This window comes from Rana temporaria, chromosome 1 (assembly GCF_905171775.1).
Source record: "Rana temporaria chromosome 1, aRanTem1.1, whole genome shotgun sequence".
NCBI lineage: Eukaryota > Metazoa > Chordata > Amphibia > Anura > Ranidae > Rana > Rana temporaria.
The window spans coordinates 85,412,082-85,432,333 of NC_053489.1; the positions used below are offsets into that span (position 1 = coordinate 85,412,082).

The following is a 20,252-nucleotide window of genomic DNA, read 5'->3' on the forward strand; positions in this document are numbered from 1 at the left end:
CAATTTATGAAAAAAATATCAATGAACATGACATGCCACTGGCTTTCTACTCTTAATAAGTAAGCAAAACAAGAGGTGGCATTTTATTTACAGTAAAACCTTGGTTTGAGAGCGTTTTGCAAGACAAGCTAAATTTTTAAATAAATTCTGACTTGATATACAAGTGATGTCTGGATATAAGTGTAGCGTTGTGTCAGAATTGAGTATAAAAGAGAAGAGAGGCACCTCTAAGTGTAGCAATATGGTTACATTTAATGTAAGGTACAACATTGAGCAACTCACATGGTTTATAATTAAAAGAGGCACATCTAAGTATGCAGGCATCTGGAGTAAAGCTGTTCAGATAGACCATTCTCCTCACCACCATCAACGCCATCCCTTCCATACTGCACTCCACGAGCACTTCAAGCCTCGCTTTCAGATCGCTCTACTGCAGGGTAGTCTTCCCGGTCATGGTTGCAGACTGACAGTGGTGAACCCTCCATGTGGACAGCTTTACCACAGATGCCTCTCTCCTCTTTTACACTCTGTAGCTCCTGCTTTGTGGATGGACATTTTATGGTTACACAACCTATCACACCTTTTTATGGACTATAGACTGAAGGACTTATGAATAAATGGTTGTGCAACGAATCATCTGAGTTTCCATTATTTCTTATGGGAAAATGTACTTTGACATAATAGTGCTTTGGATTACAAGCATGTTTCTGGAATGAATTATGCTCGCAATCCAAAGTTTTGACAATTTTCAGCAGCTGTACTTAAATTTGTTTATGCACATTGAAAGTACCGCAGTGGTGTAAGCTAGACTCACTGAAATATATTTTTCTGAGTGTTTGTACTGTATTTAAAAATGCATTAACTGCAAATGGTGTAAGCAAGCCCTTAGACAGCAATTACAGATTTAGGATGGACAGACTATTCTCTCCGTGGCCAGCTACATCAAGCTCGGCTTATGATGATCGAGATGGGAGAGTTTCCCAAATGCCAGTAATGAGCAGAGCTTACTACCACAACTGCTTATTATCACATGGATTTTAAAGGACGATCCGTGTGTCACCGCCAACCCCACCCACACACATTGGCAGAGTTAGAAAGATGTCAATGCTATGGTGACAACTCAAAATTTGAGCGGATGTCTCACCACTTGTTATTCTTGGTGAGATGCACAAATCTATTATGATTAAGTTTTTAAGTAATACTTACTGTTAACATATCTGTATTGATGTCTGGAGGATCAAAGATTCTTGCTACAGCCTCAATAAACACAAAGAATGCTATCACCATCAGAAACAGCCCGTTAATGAATCCTGACAATATTTCCACGCGGCCAAACCTAAAATTACATACGCCAAAAACAACATCACTGATTTTTCTCATCATTCTGCTACATCATTGTGTACAGACACAATATTCACTGAGGTTATGAGCAGCCATCTCAACAGAAAGGGGCAAATAAAAAAAAAAAAAAAAAAAAAAATGTGCGGTTAAATATTGCATAAAAAGCCCAATTGACAAACGGACCAGAGAATAAAAAAGCAAGAGATAATTTCCCCCAGGGTGTTTTTTGACAAATAGTTGGTTGCTATGAAGCAGACCGGGAAGCAATTTACAAGTATGGTTCTAGTATGGATTTTAACGGGAACACCACACCAAAGTTTAAAAAAATCCATACCAGCCACTTATGAAGGCCAGGTTAGGAAAGGGGGGGGATGGACGAGAAAGCGCCCTCCCCCTCCTGAACCATACCAGGCTACATGTCCTCAACATGCTCTGCCCCATCCACCCGAAAGCACCTTGTCCCCATGTTGATGGCCAGTGGTTGTGGGGGATCTGTGGGCAGGAGGCTATTGGCTCTCACTGCTATTTATCACAGCCCATGGGGAGCCAGGAGCTCCGGCAAGGAAACCAAGAAGAAGGATGGGGGTGCCCTGTGCAAAATCATTGCACAGAGAAGGCAAGTATAAAAATGTTTGCAAAAAAAAGAAAAAAATTTAGCATTAACAATTATTTTAAGAACAGAAAAATTCTGAGTTCCTCTTTTGGAAAATCTGCTAAGGTACGTATTAAAACTCTGGGTAAACAGCTACAAAATACAATTTAAAAAAAGAATAAGCATGCACTGTTTTACCTGTCTAATGATTTGCAATTCCGCAAAGCTAGCCTAGTAGGCCAGACACCCCTACCAGACAGCTCAGCCTGATCCTAGATCTCCCTGCAACCTATACTGCAGTTAATCTAGGTTCTGCGCAGGGACAGTAGCCCATTCATTTGAGAAATGTGGGAAAGAGTCCCCAAACTTTTTTTTTTTTAATGCAACCACATGGAGCTATGGCACCTTATTGTTTCACACATGCAACAAATTGGTGCTTTTTCCAATGGGTGGGGGGTGCCACTAGGAGTTAATGGCACCCTTGACACATCTTCAGAAGAGCAGCAGGTTTTGCCTGTGGATTAGGAGCGCATTCCATTATGCAGGCTTTCCTGACCTGTATATATGTGAACCTAAAAAAAAAAAAAAAAAATGTGCAGGTCCCGTTTAAAGTGTGTTTGGATCCGTATCCAAACCCGCCTGAGCGACGCCAACAGGAAGTGGTCACTGCTCACTGCCAATCATAAGTGGCCAAGGCACTCTCCGCCTTGCAGCCACACGTATACACTGGAAACATATACATGTAGCTTTGGGCTGGGGAATGCCTTGGCCACCTATCATTGGCAGAGCGCAGTAACAGCTTCTTGAACGGGTCCCTCGCTCGCTTACTGTCAGCACTCTTGTACAGGGGATAACAAAATTCCAGCATCAAAACAGCTTCAGGCACTTATGCTGTATATTTTTTTAATAATTACAATACAGTATTGTACAAATCCTATATTCTGAGCATTGATGATTAAACATTTTTTCTCTGACAATAATAGCAAGTTTTCAAACATAGTTGGTGGTAGCTTCTATATTGTCCATCTGCCAGCCAAGGCTTTCCATATATGCACTTGCTTACCCATAGGAGAAGATCCGAGTTGCCTTCCACCGAGTCATTAATGCAGCAATAAGCCCCATGACCAGAGCAGAGCAGTCAAACAACATGTGGAATCCATCAGAAAGCAGTCCTAGACTATTCGTCCACACTCCATAGAACAGCTCCACAAACGTGAATGCCTGAAAATAAATGCAGAGATTTAGTGCAAAATGCATGAACAAGCCACTCGGGTAGGTAATCTAATTTTACATATATGGTGGGATGGACACTCATCATCATCCAGCTTAAAACAAATCCAAATATAATTTTTTATTTTTTTTGGAATATTGATCCCGATTCCTTTGTGAAAAGGATAGTTAATAAAATACAGTAACACTATGCTATAAGCACCCATGACTTTATGGTTCGCAAAAACTGTAATGTGAACCTAACCCGGTGTTTCGTCAGATTAGGCGACCCGTCAGAATGTGTAATGGAAGTGACGTTCCGTACTCTTCCATAGTAAGGATACACAGAGACGTGGGGAAAGCGGACATCTTGTTACACCCACCAGAGTTTTGCATTTTACACTTATTTTTAACAGTAAAGTTTATATCCACTTCCCGCCCGGTCAATAGGAGATTGACATCCGGGAAGTGGTTGTGAATTCCTGACTGGACGTCTATTGATGTCCTGCAGGATTTCATGCCCGGGCACGCAGCGATCGGTGATGCAGGGTGTCAGTCTGACACCCTGCATCTCCGATCTCGGTAAAGAGAATCCGGCGGAGGCTCTTTACTACGTGATCAGCCGTGTCCAATCACGGCTGATCACGATGTAAACAGGAAGAGCCGTTGACCGACAGACGCGAGTAGAGGAGAGTCGATCGGCGGCTCTCCTGACGGGGGGTTCGCGCTGATTGTTTATCAGCGCAGCCCCCCCTCAGATCCCCCCACTGGACCACCAGGGAGTGCCCCCCAGTGCTCAATAGAGCACAAATAAATATAAAAAAAAAAATGTTTTTAATGCAATCGATGCCAATCAGTGCCCAGAAATGGGCACTGACTGGCAACATGGGCACTCACTGTGCCCAGAAATGCCATCAGTACCACCCCTCAGTGTCACCCAGTGTCCATCAGTGCCACCTTTAAGTGCCCATCTATCAGTGCCCATCTGTGCCACCTCATCGGTGCCCACCAGTGCCGCCATATCAGTGCCCATAATTGAAGAAGAAAACGTACTTATTTACAAAAAAATTTAAAACGTATTTTTTTTCAAAAATGTCGGTCTTTTTTTAGTTGTTGCGCACAAAATTGAAATCGCAGAGGTGATCAAATACCACCAAAAGAAAGCTCTATTTGTGAGAACAAAATGATAAAAATTTCATTTGGGTACAGTGTAGCACGACCGCGCAATTGTCATTCAAATTGCAACAGTGCTGAAAATTGGCTTGGGTGGGAAGGTGCGTAAGTGCCTGGTATTGAAGTGGATATACAGTCAGAACATAAATTCCTCAGATTGGATCAGCTATGGTCTATATAACTCTATATAGACCATAGCTATAGAGGAGTACTTTCCCCTCGATACAGGTCCGGTTGATAGAGAGTGTATATCAAAAATTAAATCATCCAGAACATCATGGGTTAAAGATGGTTGTATCCATCAGCCAGATATCTGGACATGCCTTATGGATCTTAACCACTTCCATACAGGGCACCTTCCCGCCCAAGCCAATTTTCAGCTTTCAGCACTGTTGCACTTTGAATGGCAATCGCGCGGTCATGCTACACTGTACCCAAACAAAATTGGCGTCCTTTTTTCCCCCACAAATAGAGCTGCTTTCTTTTGGTGGTATTTGATCACCTCTGCGATTTTTTGCGCAACAACTAAAAAAAGACTGACAATTTTGAAAAACAATTACGTTATTTTTTTCTGTTAATTTTTTTGTAAATAAGTACGTTTTCTCTTTCAATTACGGGCACTGATATGGCGGCACTGATGGACATCGATGAGGTACTGACCGGCACAGATGAGGTGCCACTGATTGGCGGCGCTGGTATGCGGCACTGATGGACACTCATAGGCGGCACTGATGGGCACACATAGGCGGCACTGATGGGCACACATAGGCAGCACTCGTGGGCACACATAGGCGGCACTCATGGGCGGCACAGATGGGCACTCATGGGCGACACAGATGGGCACTGATAGGTGGGCACTGGGCATGGATGGGCACTGTGGGGTGGCACTGATGGACACTATGGGGTGGCACTGATTTACCAATGCTGCCAGTCAGTGCCCATTTGTGGGCACTGATTGGCATCTTTTTTTTGTATGTATTCCCCCCCCCCCCCCCCGACTTTTTTTTTTGCCCTTCCCTGGTCCAGGGTGGGCTTCCCTGGTGGTCCAGTGTGGCGATCCGAGGGGGGGCTGCGTTGATAAACAATCAGCGCGAACCCCCCGTCAGGAGAGCCGCCGATCGGCTCTCCTCTACTCGCGTCTGTCAGACGCGAGTGAGGAAGAGCCATCAACGGCTCTTCCTGTTTACATTGTGATCAGCCGTGGTTGGACATGGCTGATCACGTGGTAAAGAGCCTCTGTGAGAGACTCTTTACCGAGATCGGTTTTGCGGGGTGTCAGACTGACACCCTGCAACAACGATCGCCGCAATGCGCGCCCCCTGGGGCGTGCAGCGGCTCAGAATCCTGAGGACGTCATATGACGTCCAGTCAGGATTCTACAACCACTTTGCCGACGTCAATTTGTCATTGGCGGGCGGCAAGTGGTTAAGGATGGAGTCAAAATAATGTGGCTGGTAGGGATGAGCTCCGGCGTATTCGCACACTCCACGTGCAGAGCCTGCCAGAAAGTCTGCACGGCACTGCGCTAACCACAGGCAGGGAGACATTTCCCGATCTCTGCAGCCGAGCATCGGGACAACTTCCCCCTGCCTGTGAAATTCTTCTTGCAGGATCCTTAATGTTTTAATATAGGACCCTAATGTCTTTAGCACATCTCAACAGATAAAATGTGGTCAGACTTGCTGGTAGCAACAAATTATCACTAAACTAGCCCATTAAAATCACAGGAGAATAGAGGAAGAAAAACACTTTGAGAGGTCAGAAGCAACTAGAATATTACCATGTAGGACAGGGGTCTCCAAACATTCTAAAGAAAGGGCCGGTTTATTGTCCTTCAGACTCTTGGAGGGCCGGACTTTGGCCAGCGGGGAGTGGAAATTTTCCTGGCATCAGTGGGAGTAAACATCTGGTATTAGGGGGACAATTAGTTGTGTCAGTGGGAGAAATGGTGCTCCATTGTCGGTGCCAGATGGCAGAATAGGGTCTTGTATCAGTGGGAGGGATAGTGCCCCAAGGGCCAGATAAAAGCAAGCAAAGGGCCGCATCCGGCCCACGGGCCGCAGTTTGGAGACCACTGATTTAGGACTACAAAACACTTATTAAATGCAGCTAGCTCCTGGCACAAGAAAATCAGTACACCTACCAGGTTTAGACATAGAAAGTAGAAGATCTGCCTTGAGTCGTATTCTTCAAGTATTTGTTTGAGTGATTCCTTAATAAACCTGGGCATAGATGGGGAGGTGCTGTGCAGGGCATCGCCCATAAAGGTGTACAGAGGTGTCCCTTCAGGAGAATAACCAACAAGGGTGCCCTTCTGGCCCTTCCTGGATACCGAAGATAGGATGTTTGCAGCTGTTAAAATAAACAAACACATGACTAAAACTAAAAAATACACACACACACACACACACACACACACGCAGCCCCAGAGTTACAATCAAGGTTCTGTTGGTTTGTTGTTAAAATGATAAGTAAAGCCCCGGACCATTTTGCAGCTAAAGGACCAGGCCCCTTTTTTCGATTCGGCACGGCATCGCTTTAACTTACAATTGCCCGGTGGCTCCCCAAAAAAAAATTCCTTTTTTTCCTCACAAATAGAACTTTCTTTTGGTGGTATTTAATCACCTCTGCGGTTTTTATTTTTTGCGCTATAAACAAAAATAGAGCGCCAATTTAAAAAAAAAAAAAAAAAAAAAAAAAAAGCAATATTTTTTACTTTTTGCTATAATAAATATCCCCCCCCCCCCCCAAAAAAAAATATATAAAATATAATATATATATATATATATTTCCTCAGTTTAGGTTGATACGTATGATTCTACATATTTTTGGTAAAAAATAAAAATCGTAATAAGCGTTTATTGATTGGTTTGCGCAAAAGTTGTAGCGTCTACAAAATAGGGGATAGTTGTATGGCATTTTTATTAATTTCAATTTTTTTTTTTTTACTAGTAATGGCGGTGATCAGCGATTGTGACTGCGACATCATGGCGGACACATCGGACACTTTTTAAATTATTTTGGGACCATTGTCATTGTCATTTTTACAGCGATCAGTGCTATAAAAATGCACTGTTACTGTGAAAATGACAATGGCAGTAAAAAGGGTTAACCTCTAGGGGGTTCTGTAAGGGTTTAGTCTGCCCTAGTGTGTGATTTTTACTGTAGGGGGGCGTGTGATGTCACTGATCATCGTTCCCTATGACAGGGAACAGACGATCAGTGACAGGCTCACTAGGAAGCACGGGAGAAGTTTGTTTACACTTACCTCTCCCCGTTCATCAGCTCTGTGACCCGATTGCAGGAAACAGATGGCGATCGGGTCTGCGGGTCCAGTCACGGAGCTTATGACCGGGTCGCGCGCCGATGGCTGGGCACTTAAAGGGCAACGCACCTATACGTGATTGTGCCTAGCCGTGCTATTCTGTCAACGTATATCGGCGTGAGGCGGTCCTTAAGGGGTTAATGTACTTATTTCGCCAAAATAAAACAGCTTTTAGGTCATGACATAGGAAAGAGTTGACCAGCTGAGGGTAGATGATGCAAGGTGTGTCATGACCTAAAGCACTGTTTCTCAACTCCAGTCCTCGAGGCGCCCCAACAGGTCATGTTTTCAGGCTTTCCATCATTTTGCACAGGTGATTGGATCAGTTTCACTGCCTTCGTAAATAACACAGCAATTTCATCTGGGGGAAATCCTGAAAACATGACCTGTTGGGGCGCCTTGAGGACTGGAGTTGAGAAACACTGACCTAAAGTCTGACCAGGAAGTAAGGCAGAAGTAAATCAAGCAGTGTTTTGAAACACCCATAAAGACAGTGAGGTAAGCATGAGTAAAATAAATGGAAATTTTTTTATTTTGGCAAAAGAAGTACATTACTGCTATATCGGTACAGGTGAATGCTGGAAAAAAGAAAAGAAAAAAGGGGGGTGAACTTATCCCTTAAGAACAAACCTACAGAAAGTTTACCTATTTTTTTTTGTACTTATATAGCATTAAATGTACTTCTTTTGCCAAATTAAAACAGCTTTCCATTTATTTTACTTGCGCTTACCTCAATGTATAGATGTTTCAAACCACTGCTTGATTACTTCTGCCTTACTTCTAGGACAGACATTCGGTCATGACACAGGAAGAAGTTGCCCAGCTGATCTCAATAGCACACACCCTGCATCATTAACCCTAAAAGTTGGTTTATTTTGGCAAAAGGAGTGCATTAATGCTATATTGGTACATAGGGGAGCGTGTGAACAGTGAGCCATAGCAGAAATGAAGCCGGTCACCTGCTACACTCCTGTTAATACTCTTTATTCGCTACATAGCATAAAACATGACAAATGCCTACATGTTTTGGCTATTACAGCCTTCCTCATAGCATGATGCATAGTGAATAGTGAGTAGAGCTGGGCGATTTGCCCCCCCCCCCCCAAAAAAAATCTGCGATTAAAATAAAAAAAATATATATAAAAATCGATTTTGGTCAAAATCTGAATCGATTTGACCTCCCAACTCGATTCAAGATTCAAATAGATTTTTCCCTAGCCCTAATAGTGAGTCATGTACTGCTAACTTGAATCCCTTTCCACCATAATCTTCTGGGTTATATCCACATAACCGCTCCTTGGTGATAAAGCCCTTTTCCATACAGCCCATGTCTGCACACACTGCATGGATGATGCCCAACAAGCCCAAACCAGCTGTATGAAGTCTGCAATGAATGGTTCTATAATATTAGGCTATATCTATGCTATATACCAGTCGTTCTGGATGTCCAGGAATGATTTGCATGTTCCCACCCACTATTCTAAATGGAAGAGAAAAAAATAAAAAAAACCTCTTATTTTTGGGTTATGTAATAAATGAGATATGTAAATACCTACTGTTCTAGGACAGCTTTACTGTTCTGATAAATTTGTTAACAAAAATTCAGATCATCAACAAATCTCACCATCTAGAAACAATACTTACACAATAAGAAAAAGATAGAGCTGACCACCACCCCTCCAGAGAGGACATGCTCAGTGCTAGGCTGGTGTGCTGGCTTATTCATGGCCCGTAGCTGGTCTGTGATAGGATGAGTCCAGAAATTCCCCAGCAGCAAAGCACTGATTACTGTCAGGAAATATCCATAGCGTGCACACTTTGTCACTTCCATCTTAACTGAGCAAACAGATTCCACATAGAAATCCAGAATGACGACGGAGAATAAAACGGTGATGAAAGGCATGATGAGAGAGGACCAAGATTCCACTTTACTCTGAAATAGACACATTAAACAAAGGTTAGAGGGAGCAGGGATAGGCAATTTGTATTGGAAAAATTACTACTGCAGCTATTAATATGAAGAAAATAAATGAAGATATTTTAATGCAGTAAGAGTATTTCCATATCAGTTGGCCGTTTTACCATCACAACCTTCACCAGGTCTAAATGCTCCCTTGTGAAACATTGTAATAAACCAGCTTTAAAGCCCAGAACACTCTATACGTTTTCATTTCGTTCAACCCAGTGGGCTGAAGAGCTTGGGAGGAGATCCTGTACTTATAATCCAGTGTTAGTACAGCTATTGTGTTCTGACGGGAACACCAGTTCAGAGCTCTCAGCCATTGGCCCCTTGACAGAAGCCGGACTGGCTGCCACATGGGCAAAATATCAGCCCGTTTCTGATCATTTCAGAGCATATCAACAATGTTCACTCTCCTGTGTGGCAAGTTCCAACGTGATATCAGGCTTTCATCTTGACAAGGTAGTATATGTGGATAATGCACACCTCGCTGCCTTCCAAAAACTGGGGGAGTGCAAATAAACTGAAAGCATAGAAGAACACAGGAGGGTGCATAGGCCCTGCGCATTATGCTCAATACATGTTTTTATATAATAAAATAGAGGTGAATATCCTCACAAACCAGTACTTTGTCATGGCATTATCATAAAATCATCCGCTTAAATCTATATGTGAAAATCCACAACACTTGGTTCACTTACCTTTTCCTATGATTTCCCTTCTAAATGTTTTATTTCTTTGTTTGAATTTCTCACTTCCTGTTTCTCCTCAGTAAGCTTTCCACCATCATCCGAGCGGTGAAAAATCATTTAGAACAGCTTACTGAACACCTTACCGAGGAGGAACAGGAAGTGAGAAATTCAGACAAAGAAAACAAAGAAAAAAAACATTTAGAAGGGAAATTGAAGGAAAAGGTAAGTGAACCAACAATGCACTAGCTTAAAGCAATCCATTTAGAAAATAAAAAACGAACCTTTACAACCCCTTTAAGAAATTAAATCAAAGGGTCTACTATATTATACTCCTATGGCATAAAGCAGAACTCTGGGCAAAAACGTCCTTACGTGTCCTTGTTGCCGATTTCCTACCTTCACTGAATAGGTAATCCGTCTTCTGGCTCACTCAGTAGTTGCTCTGAAAAAGCCTATTATTTTTTAAATCAAATCGTTACAGGGGTTGTAAAGGTAAACTTTTTTCACCTTAATGCATTATGGTGAAAAAACATCCGACAATACCCGCCCCCCAAGCCCCCCCGTTATAGTTACCTGACCCTTCGAAAGTCCCGCGCGCGCCCCCGACATCCTCTTCGCCGCTCAGCCTGGCTGTTGATTGGTTACAGTGGATGGATTGAAAGCAGCGCAGCTATTGGCTCGCGCTGCTGTCAATCACATCCAATGACGCAGTATGCCGGGGGGGGGGCGGGGCCGAGTGATACAGCCGGTGGCCATATCACTGTATCATCGGAGCGCGCCTGCAAGAACTCAACAACATGCGAGCACGCTCGCATGAAGGTGTTGAGTCCTTGCAGGGGGGAGCCGAGACAGCCGCTGAAGGACCCCAGAAGACCAGGTTCGGGGCCACTCTGTGCAAAACGAGCTGCACAGTGGAGGTAAGTATAACATGTTTGTTATTAAAAAAAATATATATATATATATATCTCTTTAGTGATCCTTAATTCTCTTTGGTTTTCTGTTTACAAGCCCAGTGGCTGCTATGCCTACTATTCCTACTATTCCCCCAATCACTATCCCTTCTGTAGTTATTTTTTCAGGAAGCAGTGATGTAATTCAGCCTAATTTGCAGTGGTGGGTGGACCCCAAACATTTTCCGACACACTTAACATATAGAGGCCTAGTGTACCCGCCCACATTCACAATTCCCTATGGTTCATGGGAACTGTAGTTTCCTTTTACTGGAGAGAGAGAGGAGAGGAGATGATGTAATCCCTGCTGTTACACCCCCTTCTTGGCAGAGCAGATGCTATTATCTTTTGAATTAGAGATGAGGTCATGAAAATGTAATTAGACTTTTCTTCTAAATGGTAAGGATTTTCAAAATGTTTTTAACTGTTTAGTATTTTGTGTAGAGGGGTGTAACTAATGAGTGATTTTTATGCCTATCCCGGAGTTCAAATTTATCTCACTGTGCTCCTTTTTATTGATCAGATTGGAATGGAGAAGCTCAGGGAAACCCATTCCAGCTCAAAGTTTCTGTGACATACAAGTCTCTCTGGCCAATAGGAATTTTGCTCAATTGTTAGTATGCAAAGTTAAATCCAATTTGAAGCCTCACACCTTTTCTCTCTATAGTGCTGAACCTCCACATGTTATAATTTTACCAGATTTTTACTTTGAAATGCTTTCCACTTTGTGTTCTTCCTATCCTCTCACTGCAATGCTCCATGCTGGCAAGAATGCATAACAACCACACTCCTCATTTCAGGCGTTCTAACATACTAGGGGTGTCTAAAAAATCTGGTGAATGGTATCAGAAAACAAAACAAATGACCTATTGCCTTCAAAATAATCGGCATTCTTAACAACACACTTTTGGCAACGTTCATAAAGCTTCTGGAAACCGCTGCCAAGCATTCTTGGATGATGCGATCCTTGTCGAGGAAGGTGATCAACACTGTCTTGACCTTTGACTTTAGCAGGTAACGCTTTTTGGGTCGCAGGGAAGACTGAACACCATTCCATCGATTGCCACTTGGATTCTGGATCAAACTGCACCAGGTCTCATCCCCTATGACGATGGTTTGAAGAAAGGGTGGATCCTGGTCACACGTGGTAATACAATCTCCAAAAGGTTTCCATCTATTTTGCTTTTTGTTCATCTGTCTGCTTGTGTGGCACAAACCGGAAATCATCGTGGACGATGGTGCGCACCGTGTCCTTGCTAATGACCAATTCCTCCACCTTTAAAGTCTCAGTCGCCGATATTGCGCCAGCATTTGTCGCACTCGCTTCATCATGTCTGGGATTCGGTCGACAGCAGACTCGAACGTGGTTCATCCTCAGTCGTTTCCTTCCAGTCGCAAAAGCATGTGAACCAGTTGTAAACACATTTACTGCCCATGGCTTCCATCCCTTACACTTGCACCAACATTTAATGCATCTCCATTGCCGTTTTCCCCAGTCTGTAGTAGAACGTGATGGTCAGACCATTGCACTGTGACCATACCTCTCACACTACGTTCAACTGCCAGCAGTCGTTCGTACTTCACACTAGATGGTGCTTCTTGACGCGTCTCTGGATAGCAATGTGCATGCGCGCGCACCTTGGCTATGTTGCCATTGAGATATCTGACCAAACATTTTAGACACACCTCGTAAACACTTTGTGCTGTGTAAGGAAATGGATGTGCTTGACTAGGTTTGGTAGATTACAATGTGAACTGGGCAGTGTGGTCAAACTCTGGTGCCTGTTGGATGGCACAGTCATATTTAGACACTGCAACTGTTGTAATAGAAAAGTGGAGGTAAAACTATGTAACCAGGACTTGTTCGTACAATTGCCTACTAAACCAAATGTTCACGTTTGTGACTTCAACTGGCCTTTATAAACACAAATCCACTATTAAAGGGGTTGTAAAGTCTGAAGTTTTTTTTATCTGAATGCATTCTATGCATCAAGATAAAAAGCCTGTGTGCAGTAGCCCCCGTAACACTTACCTGAGGTCCCTCTCTGTCCAGCGATGTCCACGAGTGTTTCAGTCATCCCAGATTTTCCTTTCTGATTGGCTGAGACACAACAGCAGCACCATTGGTTCCTGCTGTTGTCAAAGTCAGCTAGCCAATCAGGGGATAGAGGGGGTGGGGCTGGGTCGGGGCTCTGTGCCTGAATGGACACAGGGAGCTGCGACTCAGCTTGGGTGCCCCCGTAGCAAGCTGCTTGCTGTGGGGACAGTAAACAGGAGGGAGGGGCCAGGATCACAGAAGAGGAGGATCTGGGCTGCTCTGTGAAAATCCACTGCAACAGAGCAGGCAAGTAAAACATGTTTGTTATTTTTATAGGAAAACTAAGCCTTTACAATCACTTTAATGTTAAAGTGGACCAAAAACGTATTCTACAGCTATTTCCCTTCTTCCTGCTGATCCCTAAATTAAAGTCAACAACAGGACTTATATGAGCCACACAAGTACGGTGCAGAACTATGATCTTCCGCTTGTCTGTACTTACTGTCTATAGCTTCCAGCTGCAGATCAGACCTCACAAATGATCAATATAAAGGCTTGAGAGACACTGATTTTGGATGAAAGTCAATGTTTGCATATAAAAACTTTAAAAATTGTCGTTTTCACCAATAGTAACCTCTGTAATACAATCTTCTGCCACGTGCTCAATTTGATTATTTCAGGTTTGTGTAGAGTTTACTAAAAGGGGTTGTAAAATATATTTTTTTTCCATAATAAGCATCCTTTACCTGCAGACATTCCTCTTTTCACTTCCTCATTGTTCGTTTTTGCTCAGAAGTTGCTCTATTTCTTCTCTGTTCACTTCCTGCTTGTCTGATTGTTACTCACCACTGTGAAGGGAAGCTTTACTGCGGTGGTCAGTGACGTTCTCGCCCCCTCCTGGGAACTACATCTGTGTGGCAGGACGCTCTCTACGTGTTAGAGACTTCAAGGTGGTGTGAATTACTGGGCGTGCCGCAATGCATACTGGGAAATGTAGTTCTTACATGAACGAGCGATGCAAACCAGGAAGTGAATGAGAGAACAGAAACTAGAACGTCGGAGGTGATATAGATGAAGGAATTTAATAGGTATGTACTCGTTTTTTAACAGAATCATTACACTATTCTGTCTGTTTACCTTGCAGACATTCATTTTAGGCAAAACATTTTTTTCCTTTACAACTCCTGTAAACCAGAGGTCCACCATTTATATATTTTTTTTAAGTCAGCAGCTACAAATACTGCAACTGCTGACTTTTAAAATAAGGACCTGTCCTGGGCACCCCGCGATGTCGGCACCCAAAGCTGATCTATTGCTCGACTCTCGGGTGCTGCCGTCGCCATCTTCGGTAAGGGGATCAGGAAGTGAAGCTTCCGTTTCTGGTTCCCTACTGTGCATTCGTGACTCCCGCTGAGCTATCCCACAGGCACCTGCTGTCTTTTGGGACCTGTGCGTCTCCCAGAAGATAGCGGGGGGGGATGGAGAAGGTGCCGGAAGTGGCGTAGATACCTGCGGCTGGCTCGGGTATCTATGTCTGGAAGCAAAATATATGTATTACAGAGGTATCTGCTCCCCCCTAAAAAATTCCAAATGTGTCACATTGGAGGGGGGGGGGGGGGGGGGGGGTTGTTCTGAAAAGCGGAAGTTCCATTGTTGGGTGGAACTCCGCTTTAAATACCAACTGTGTCCTTGAAACAGCACAGCATAAATCAACTGATTGCTGATGACTGTGGGTTTTAGACAGGCGTACCCAAAAAAAATCAAAAAAAATCTTGTTTTTCCTAAGATAGTTTGCCTAATCAACCTGTATATTGTCAATCAGATCCTGACAATTTGGTCTGTTGCTGTTCTAAGAAAGGCTAATACTTGCTCTATGATTAAATAACATTACACAAGAAATAAAGTCTGCGGGCCAATTCAGTTATGAGACACAGATAGCTCTGCTTTTTGTCTCTTGGACCGAGCCTAATGCAATACTGCCAAGGAGAAGCAATCTGGACATTTGTACTACACATGACTGAACGTGTCTACGGATAGAGAAGGTGATTACCTCAGTGGTTGCGGCCAGGACGATGACCCATGGGCACAGTAATATGACAGAAACAAGGTGAGACAAGGTTTGCAGACGCTTGGCTCCACCAATATCTAAAGAGAGCTTTCTGGAAGCTGTGTGGAAACCAACATTGCAACATAAAGCCAACGCAAGCAACAGTACTCCTCCCTGAAAGCAACAAGAAAACAGATGCACTTCAATTAAATATTTCTTAAATGTACAATGCAAAATCATTTAATAAAGCACAACATGAGGCCATGAATATTAAGAAATTAAAGTGGACTGATGTATAGAGCAGAGTGGTCATCACTACGGAAAGCTCATTTTAGTAATAATACTGATAAACCCATCCCACTTTACTAAAGTCCCACTCAAGATTGCGACCACACAGGCTCTTTATTGCAGAAGAGCTATGCAATGCCTCTTCTCCAATAAAAGAAACCTACCTGCCTGTTTAAAATATTTGTAATATACACTGAGCTGCGCAAGTGCAGTTTACGATACGATCCAACACCGCGCCTGTGTGCCAGGATGGCTGTCATTCCATGCCGACCAATAAAGACGGACACAGCCCGGCACCTGGAAAAAGCCGGGTAGAAGATGTCGGCAAGGGACATCACACCATGGAAGGGTATAACATGCTTTAAAGGAGAAGTCCAGCCAAAGCTCGTTTGGCTGTACTTCTCCTATGGATCACAGGCCTGCAATTCTGTGACCCGTTTTCAGCAGAGAGCGGGTTAAAGTCCGCTCTCTGCTGACATCACAGAAATCAGTACAGGCACCGTGTCATCCCGACAATGGGAGTCTGGATCCGCCAGGTACCTGGACTGACACCCTGCTCAGCCTCTCAGCTAACCCCTGAGAGCCAGAGCCAGCCACCCGCCCTTTAACAGCCCAGCGCTCCAGTGAGCAAGAAGGAGTAAGAGTAGAAAACTGCTGATTGACAGTCAGCAGCTCTCTACTACTCGGGGAGCTGTTAGGACCGAGTGATCGGCGGTGTTCGATCGCTCGGTTTTCAGTATAGAGGCGCGGGGGACAGATTCAAGTATAACAGATGCCACATATATGGGACAAGTGGATGAACTGACTTTTTTATACATGTGTCCTTCTAAGCACAGGTTAGAAAAAAAAATGTGGTTGAGGGGCTAAATGTAACAGACTGCAAGGGCCATGCACCATTTCATCATAAATGCAGTCAGTTAACCAGTCAAAATGTAGCATGGCACTTTACAGAGAAGGAAAGGTTCAGAGATTACAATAGTAAATATACATATTATATTGAATAAGAATATACTACACAACGGGTAAATAAACTGGAATTAAAATGTAAGACAGCCTAAGGCTGATAAAGGTAGAATAGACTAAATTAAGGCAAGTGCAAACAGAATGACCATATATAGAGCGCTGAAATATAGGTCAAATAAATATGGGCATCAATGTAGAGGCAATAGGTAAAAAATAGGATTTTTTGTACTCACCGTAAAATCATTTTCTCTGAGTCCATGGACGGACACAGCTCCTTAAATCTTGACAAGTGGGTTATGTTCCCCGTTTACAGGAGAGGACTAGGCAGAAACATGTTAGATAATTAAATACATGTTACATTAACAGAGTTGAACAGCCCCGCCCAGGGGGCGGTCCCTCCAGACATAACAAGCAGTACAAACCTAAAAAGGAGGGGTGGGAGCTGCGTCTGTCCATGGACTCAGAGAAAAGGATTTTATGGCGAGTACAAAAAATCCTATTTTCTCTCATCGTCAATGGACGGACACAGCTCCTTAAATCTTGACAAGCGGGACGTCCCCAAGCAGTGTCAAAAACAAGGGGTGGGAAATATATCAGTAAAACCAATTTTAACTTCACCCCAAAACAAGCAGAGCTCCTCAACGGAGGAGGTGCAACTTTAAACGGCCGCCTGCAAAAGCTAGCGGCCGAAAGCAGCATCAGAAGATGCACTCACAGCAACTATGTAAATTTTGGAAAAAACTAGAGCGATTAGAAATATTGGGATCCCCTCAGCCTCCACTCTATGGAGCAGCCGAGGAAGCAACAACAATGGAGGAATGGCATAAAGCTGCCGACACAGACCCCACAGGGCCACCAGCGCGACTTACACGTCAGTACCAGAGCACTATTTATTCATTTATAAAAATGCTTATTGGGAGCGCAGTCATTACCCAAAGGCCTCGATGCGCTCATAGAACCGACATATACAAATACAAACAAATCTCTTATTACTGTACGATAATGATATAAAACCACATACTAGGGCCATACACTTGAGAAAATAAAAAAGTTTTTAAAAACTTCCTAAATTTTAATAAATCCTCCTTACATCTTATGTATAGAGGTAGAGAATTCCAGAATATTGATCCCTGCGCATCCAGTGTCCTCCCTCCACATGTAGTTCTTCTAAACCTGGGGACAGTCAAATTAGCCTGATTAGACCTGGCCACTAACTTCGACACCCTTGCGGTGGAGACGAGCAGCCAGGAGATCCATGAGCTATAATCTCTCCTGCCCTGTGAGACTCACTTCCTGCAAGGGAGCTGAAACACCCCCAAGCACAAAAAAACAGTCACCATGGTCCAGCATCAGGTGACTCCAGTAGTCTGCCTGCCGGTATACCTGATGGTAGACCGAAGCCACGGCCGTGGCATCGGCTGAATCCAGATCGGACGACCTTGCAACCTCCTCGAACACGAGGAGAATCAAAGCCTGATCACCCACATAGTAGGACAATGAACGGTAGACAGGGTCCACAGCACCCAGGCCCACGCAAGTCTAGCGACTCAGGGCCGACTGGACCCCCCAGGTGACCCCACAACCCGTGGCCTGCGTCCGTCGTAAACACTGACCACTGGAAGGAAGAAACAACTTCCCGGGCCGAAGAGTCGGGGGATCTCCGTCGCCAACTCAGAAAGACTCTGACTAGATAGTGCACCTGAATCTGACGATTTCAGAGACAAGAACATTTCTTACCACCTGGACAGTAATTTCCCCTGGAAAACCCGAGTGTGGAACTGGGCATACAGTACCGCCTCGAAGGAGGCTACCCACAGGCCCCAGACCTGCATGTACCCGGAGAAAAGACTGATAGCGTGATGCCAATACCTTCACCGCAGACTGAAGAGTCTGCAATTTCTCCAGGGGAAGAAGGACCTTCGCCACCGAGGATCAACCCTAGATACTCCCCTGTTCAGTCGGAACCAGGACTGGCTCTAAATGTTTAGCACCCACCCAAAACTTCAGAGGGTCTGAATGGCTATAAACACATCCACTAGGTCTGAGACAGAAGCTGCTCTCAGAAGAAGGTCATTCAAGTAGCCCATGAGGCAAAGCCTCGCTGTCTCAACAAAGTTAGGATAATTGTGAGCTCCTAGGTGAAAACCCTTGGTGCCGATGCCAGCTCAAAAGGGAGGGCCACAGACTGACAGAAGCCCTCCCCCATCACGAAGCACAGAAAATTCTGTGACATGTGCAAAACGGGACATGCATGTATGCGTCCCTGCGGAACTACCCAATGTTCACAAAGGTATTCAGGGCCGGGGGACCATAGAAAACCCCAAACCTCCCATCCTGCAGGAAAGGTAAAAATTACCCCGCAGCTTAGCAAGTCCCACACTGCCCAAGGCAGACCGACAAGCCGGGCGAGGAAGACACGAGGATAGAACTATGTTCTGTGGATAGGAGTAAACCCTATCTAGTACTCCGAAGAGACCACCTCGCAGACAGACTGGTCAGAGAGTAGGGAGGTTCACTGAACTGTGAACCTGTAAGCCGCCCCCCCACCTAGAGCAGGGAGGAAAGCCTACATACATTGGCGGTGTTTGGGTGTCGGCGTGATCGGCCTACGCACCCAGGGGCGGATTAGTCCCCCAGCTGAGCCTTCGTCGGCCTGGGAGGGTTGTCCTTTAATAATACATATACAAAGTGTGTATGTATATTATGGAAGTGTATGCACACATGTTTTTGGAGGGTGGGAGGAAACCGGAGTACCTGGGAGGAAACCCACGCAGACAAAGGGAGCGACAATGTAAGCTCCAGGCAGATAGGTGTCAGTGTCCGGAAACGAATCAATGACTCTCTTGCTGACGACAAGTAATGGAATTAACCACTACACCACAGTGTGCATAAAACTATCTCTGAAACAGAAGCCCTGGATAACAAGGGCGCAGCATTCAATGAAGCATCACAGACCTATATGAGGTCCTGGACCAACAGCCCAATATCTTCGGGAGAGAGACGGTGCTCCTCCACTGTCTGGTGCAAAATGCTCACTCCGAGAGCGACTGAGACCCCAGAGCAGTGGCCGCAAGTCAGACCCCAGCATGGTAAACATGGCAAGGGCCAGTACTTCAGATCTTCTAACAGTCAGATCCATACAAGCAGGGACTCCCGCAATAGGGAGAGTGGTCACCTATACATGTCAACCGGAGAAGAAGCCCACCTCCTGAAAGGGCTCTCCTCAAAGGGGCACTGAACCGCTAGGCGGTGAGGGACTACAGAAGCCCTCATCGGCTTTTCTCATTCCGCATCTTAGAAATTATCAAAGAAAGGCACAGAAGGAGAGAACCTACACAGAGCGGTCTGATTTGTGTGATCAAAAAAGACAGAGCCCTCAACGGAAACCCAGCTGCACTATCCAGCTTAAGAGAGTCCCTTACAGCAGTGAGAAGCGCACCCATAAATGCCTTATCCTGCACTGACCCAGGTACCTGGTCCGTGGCTCCATAACAGAGCTTTCCCCAGGGGATAACGGAGGGAGGGGGCACTCTTAACCCCCGCCCGTCCGCCCCCACCCTGGCACAAAAGTGTCCAGGGCTAACAATCAAGTCTCTGTGGGAATACCAGGTGCGAACACCTGCTGCTGCCACCAGCATGTTGGGGAAGGACCAGATACTGACTCCGAATATAAA

The 20,252-nt window shown here is 44.6% G+C and overlaps 1 protein-coding gene across 1 annotated transcript in view; it reads right to left on the reverse strand.

Moving 5' to 3' along the window:
- Positions 1–20,252, reverse strand: part of SLC30A5 (solute carrier family 30 member 5) — a 62,552-nt gene that overhangs the window by 15,478 nt on the left and 26,822 nt on the right. The window contains exons 8-12 of the mRNA XM_040339837.1: positions 15,331–15,501; positions 9,285–9,573; positions 6,459–6,667; positions 2,997–3,154; positions 1,207–1,336 (exon numbers count right to left, since the gene is read on the reverse strand). Coding sequence (XP_040195771.1) covers positions 1,207–1,336; positions 2,997–3,154; positions 6,459–6,667; positions 9,285–9,573; positions 15,331–15,501 — 957 coding nt within the window. The remainder of the gene's footprint in view (positions 1–1,206; positions 1,337–2,996; positions 3,155–6,458; positions 6,668–9,284; positions 9,574–15,330; positions 15,502–20,252) is intronic.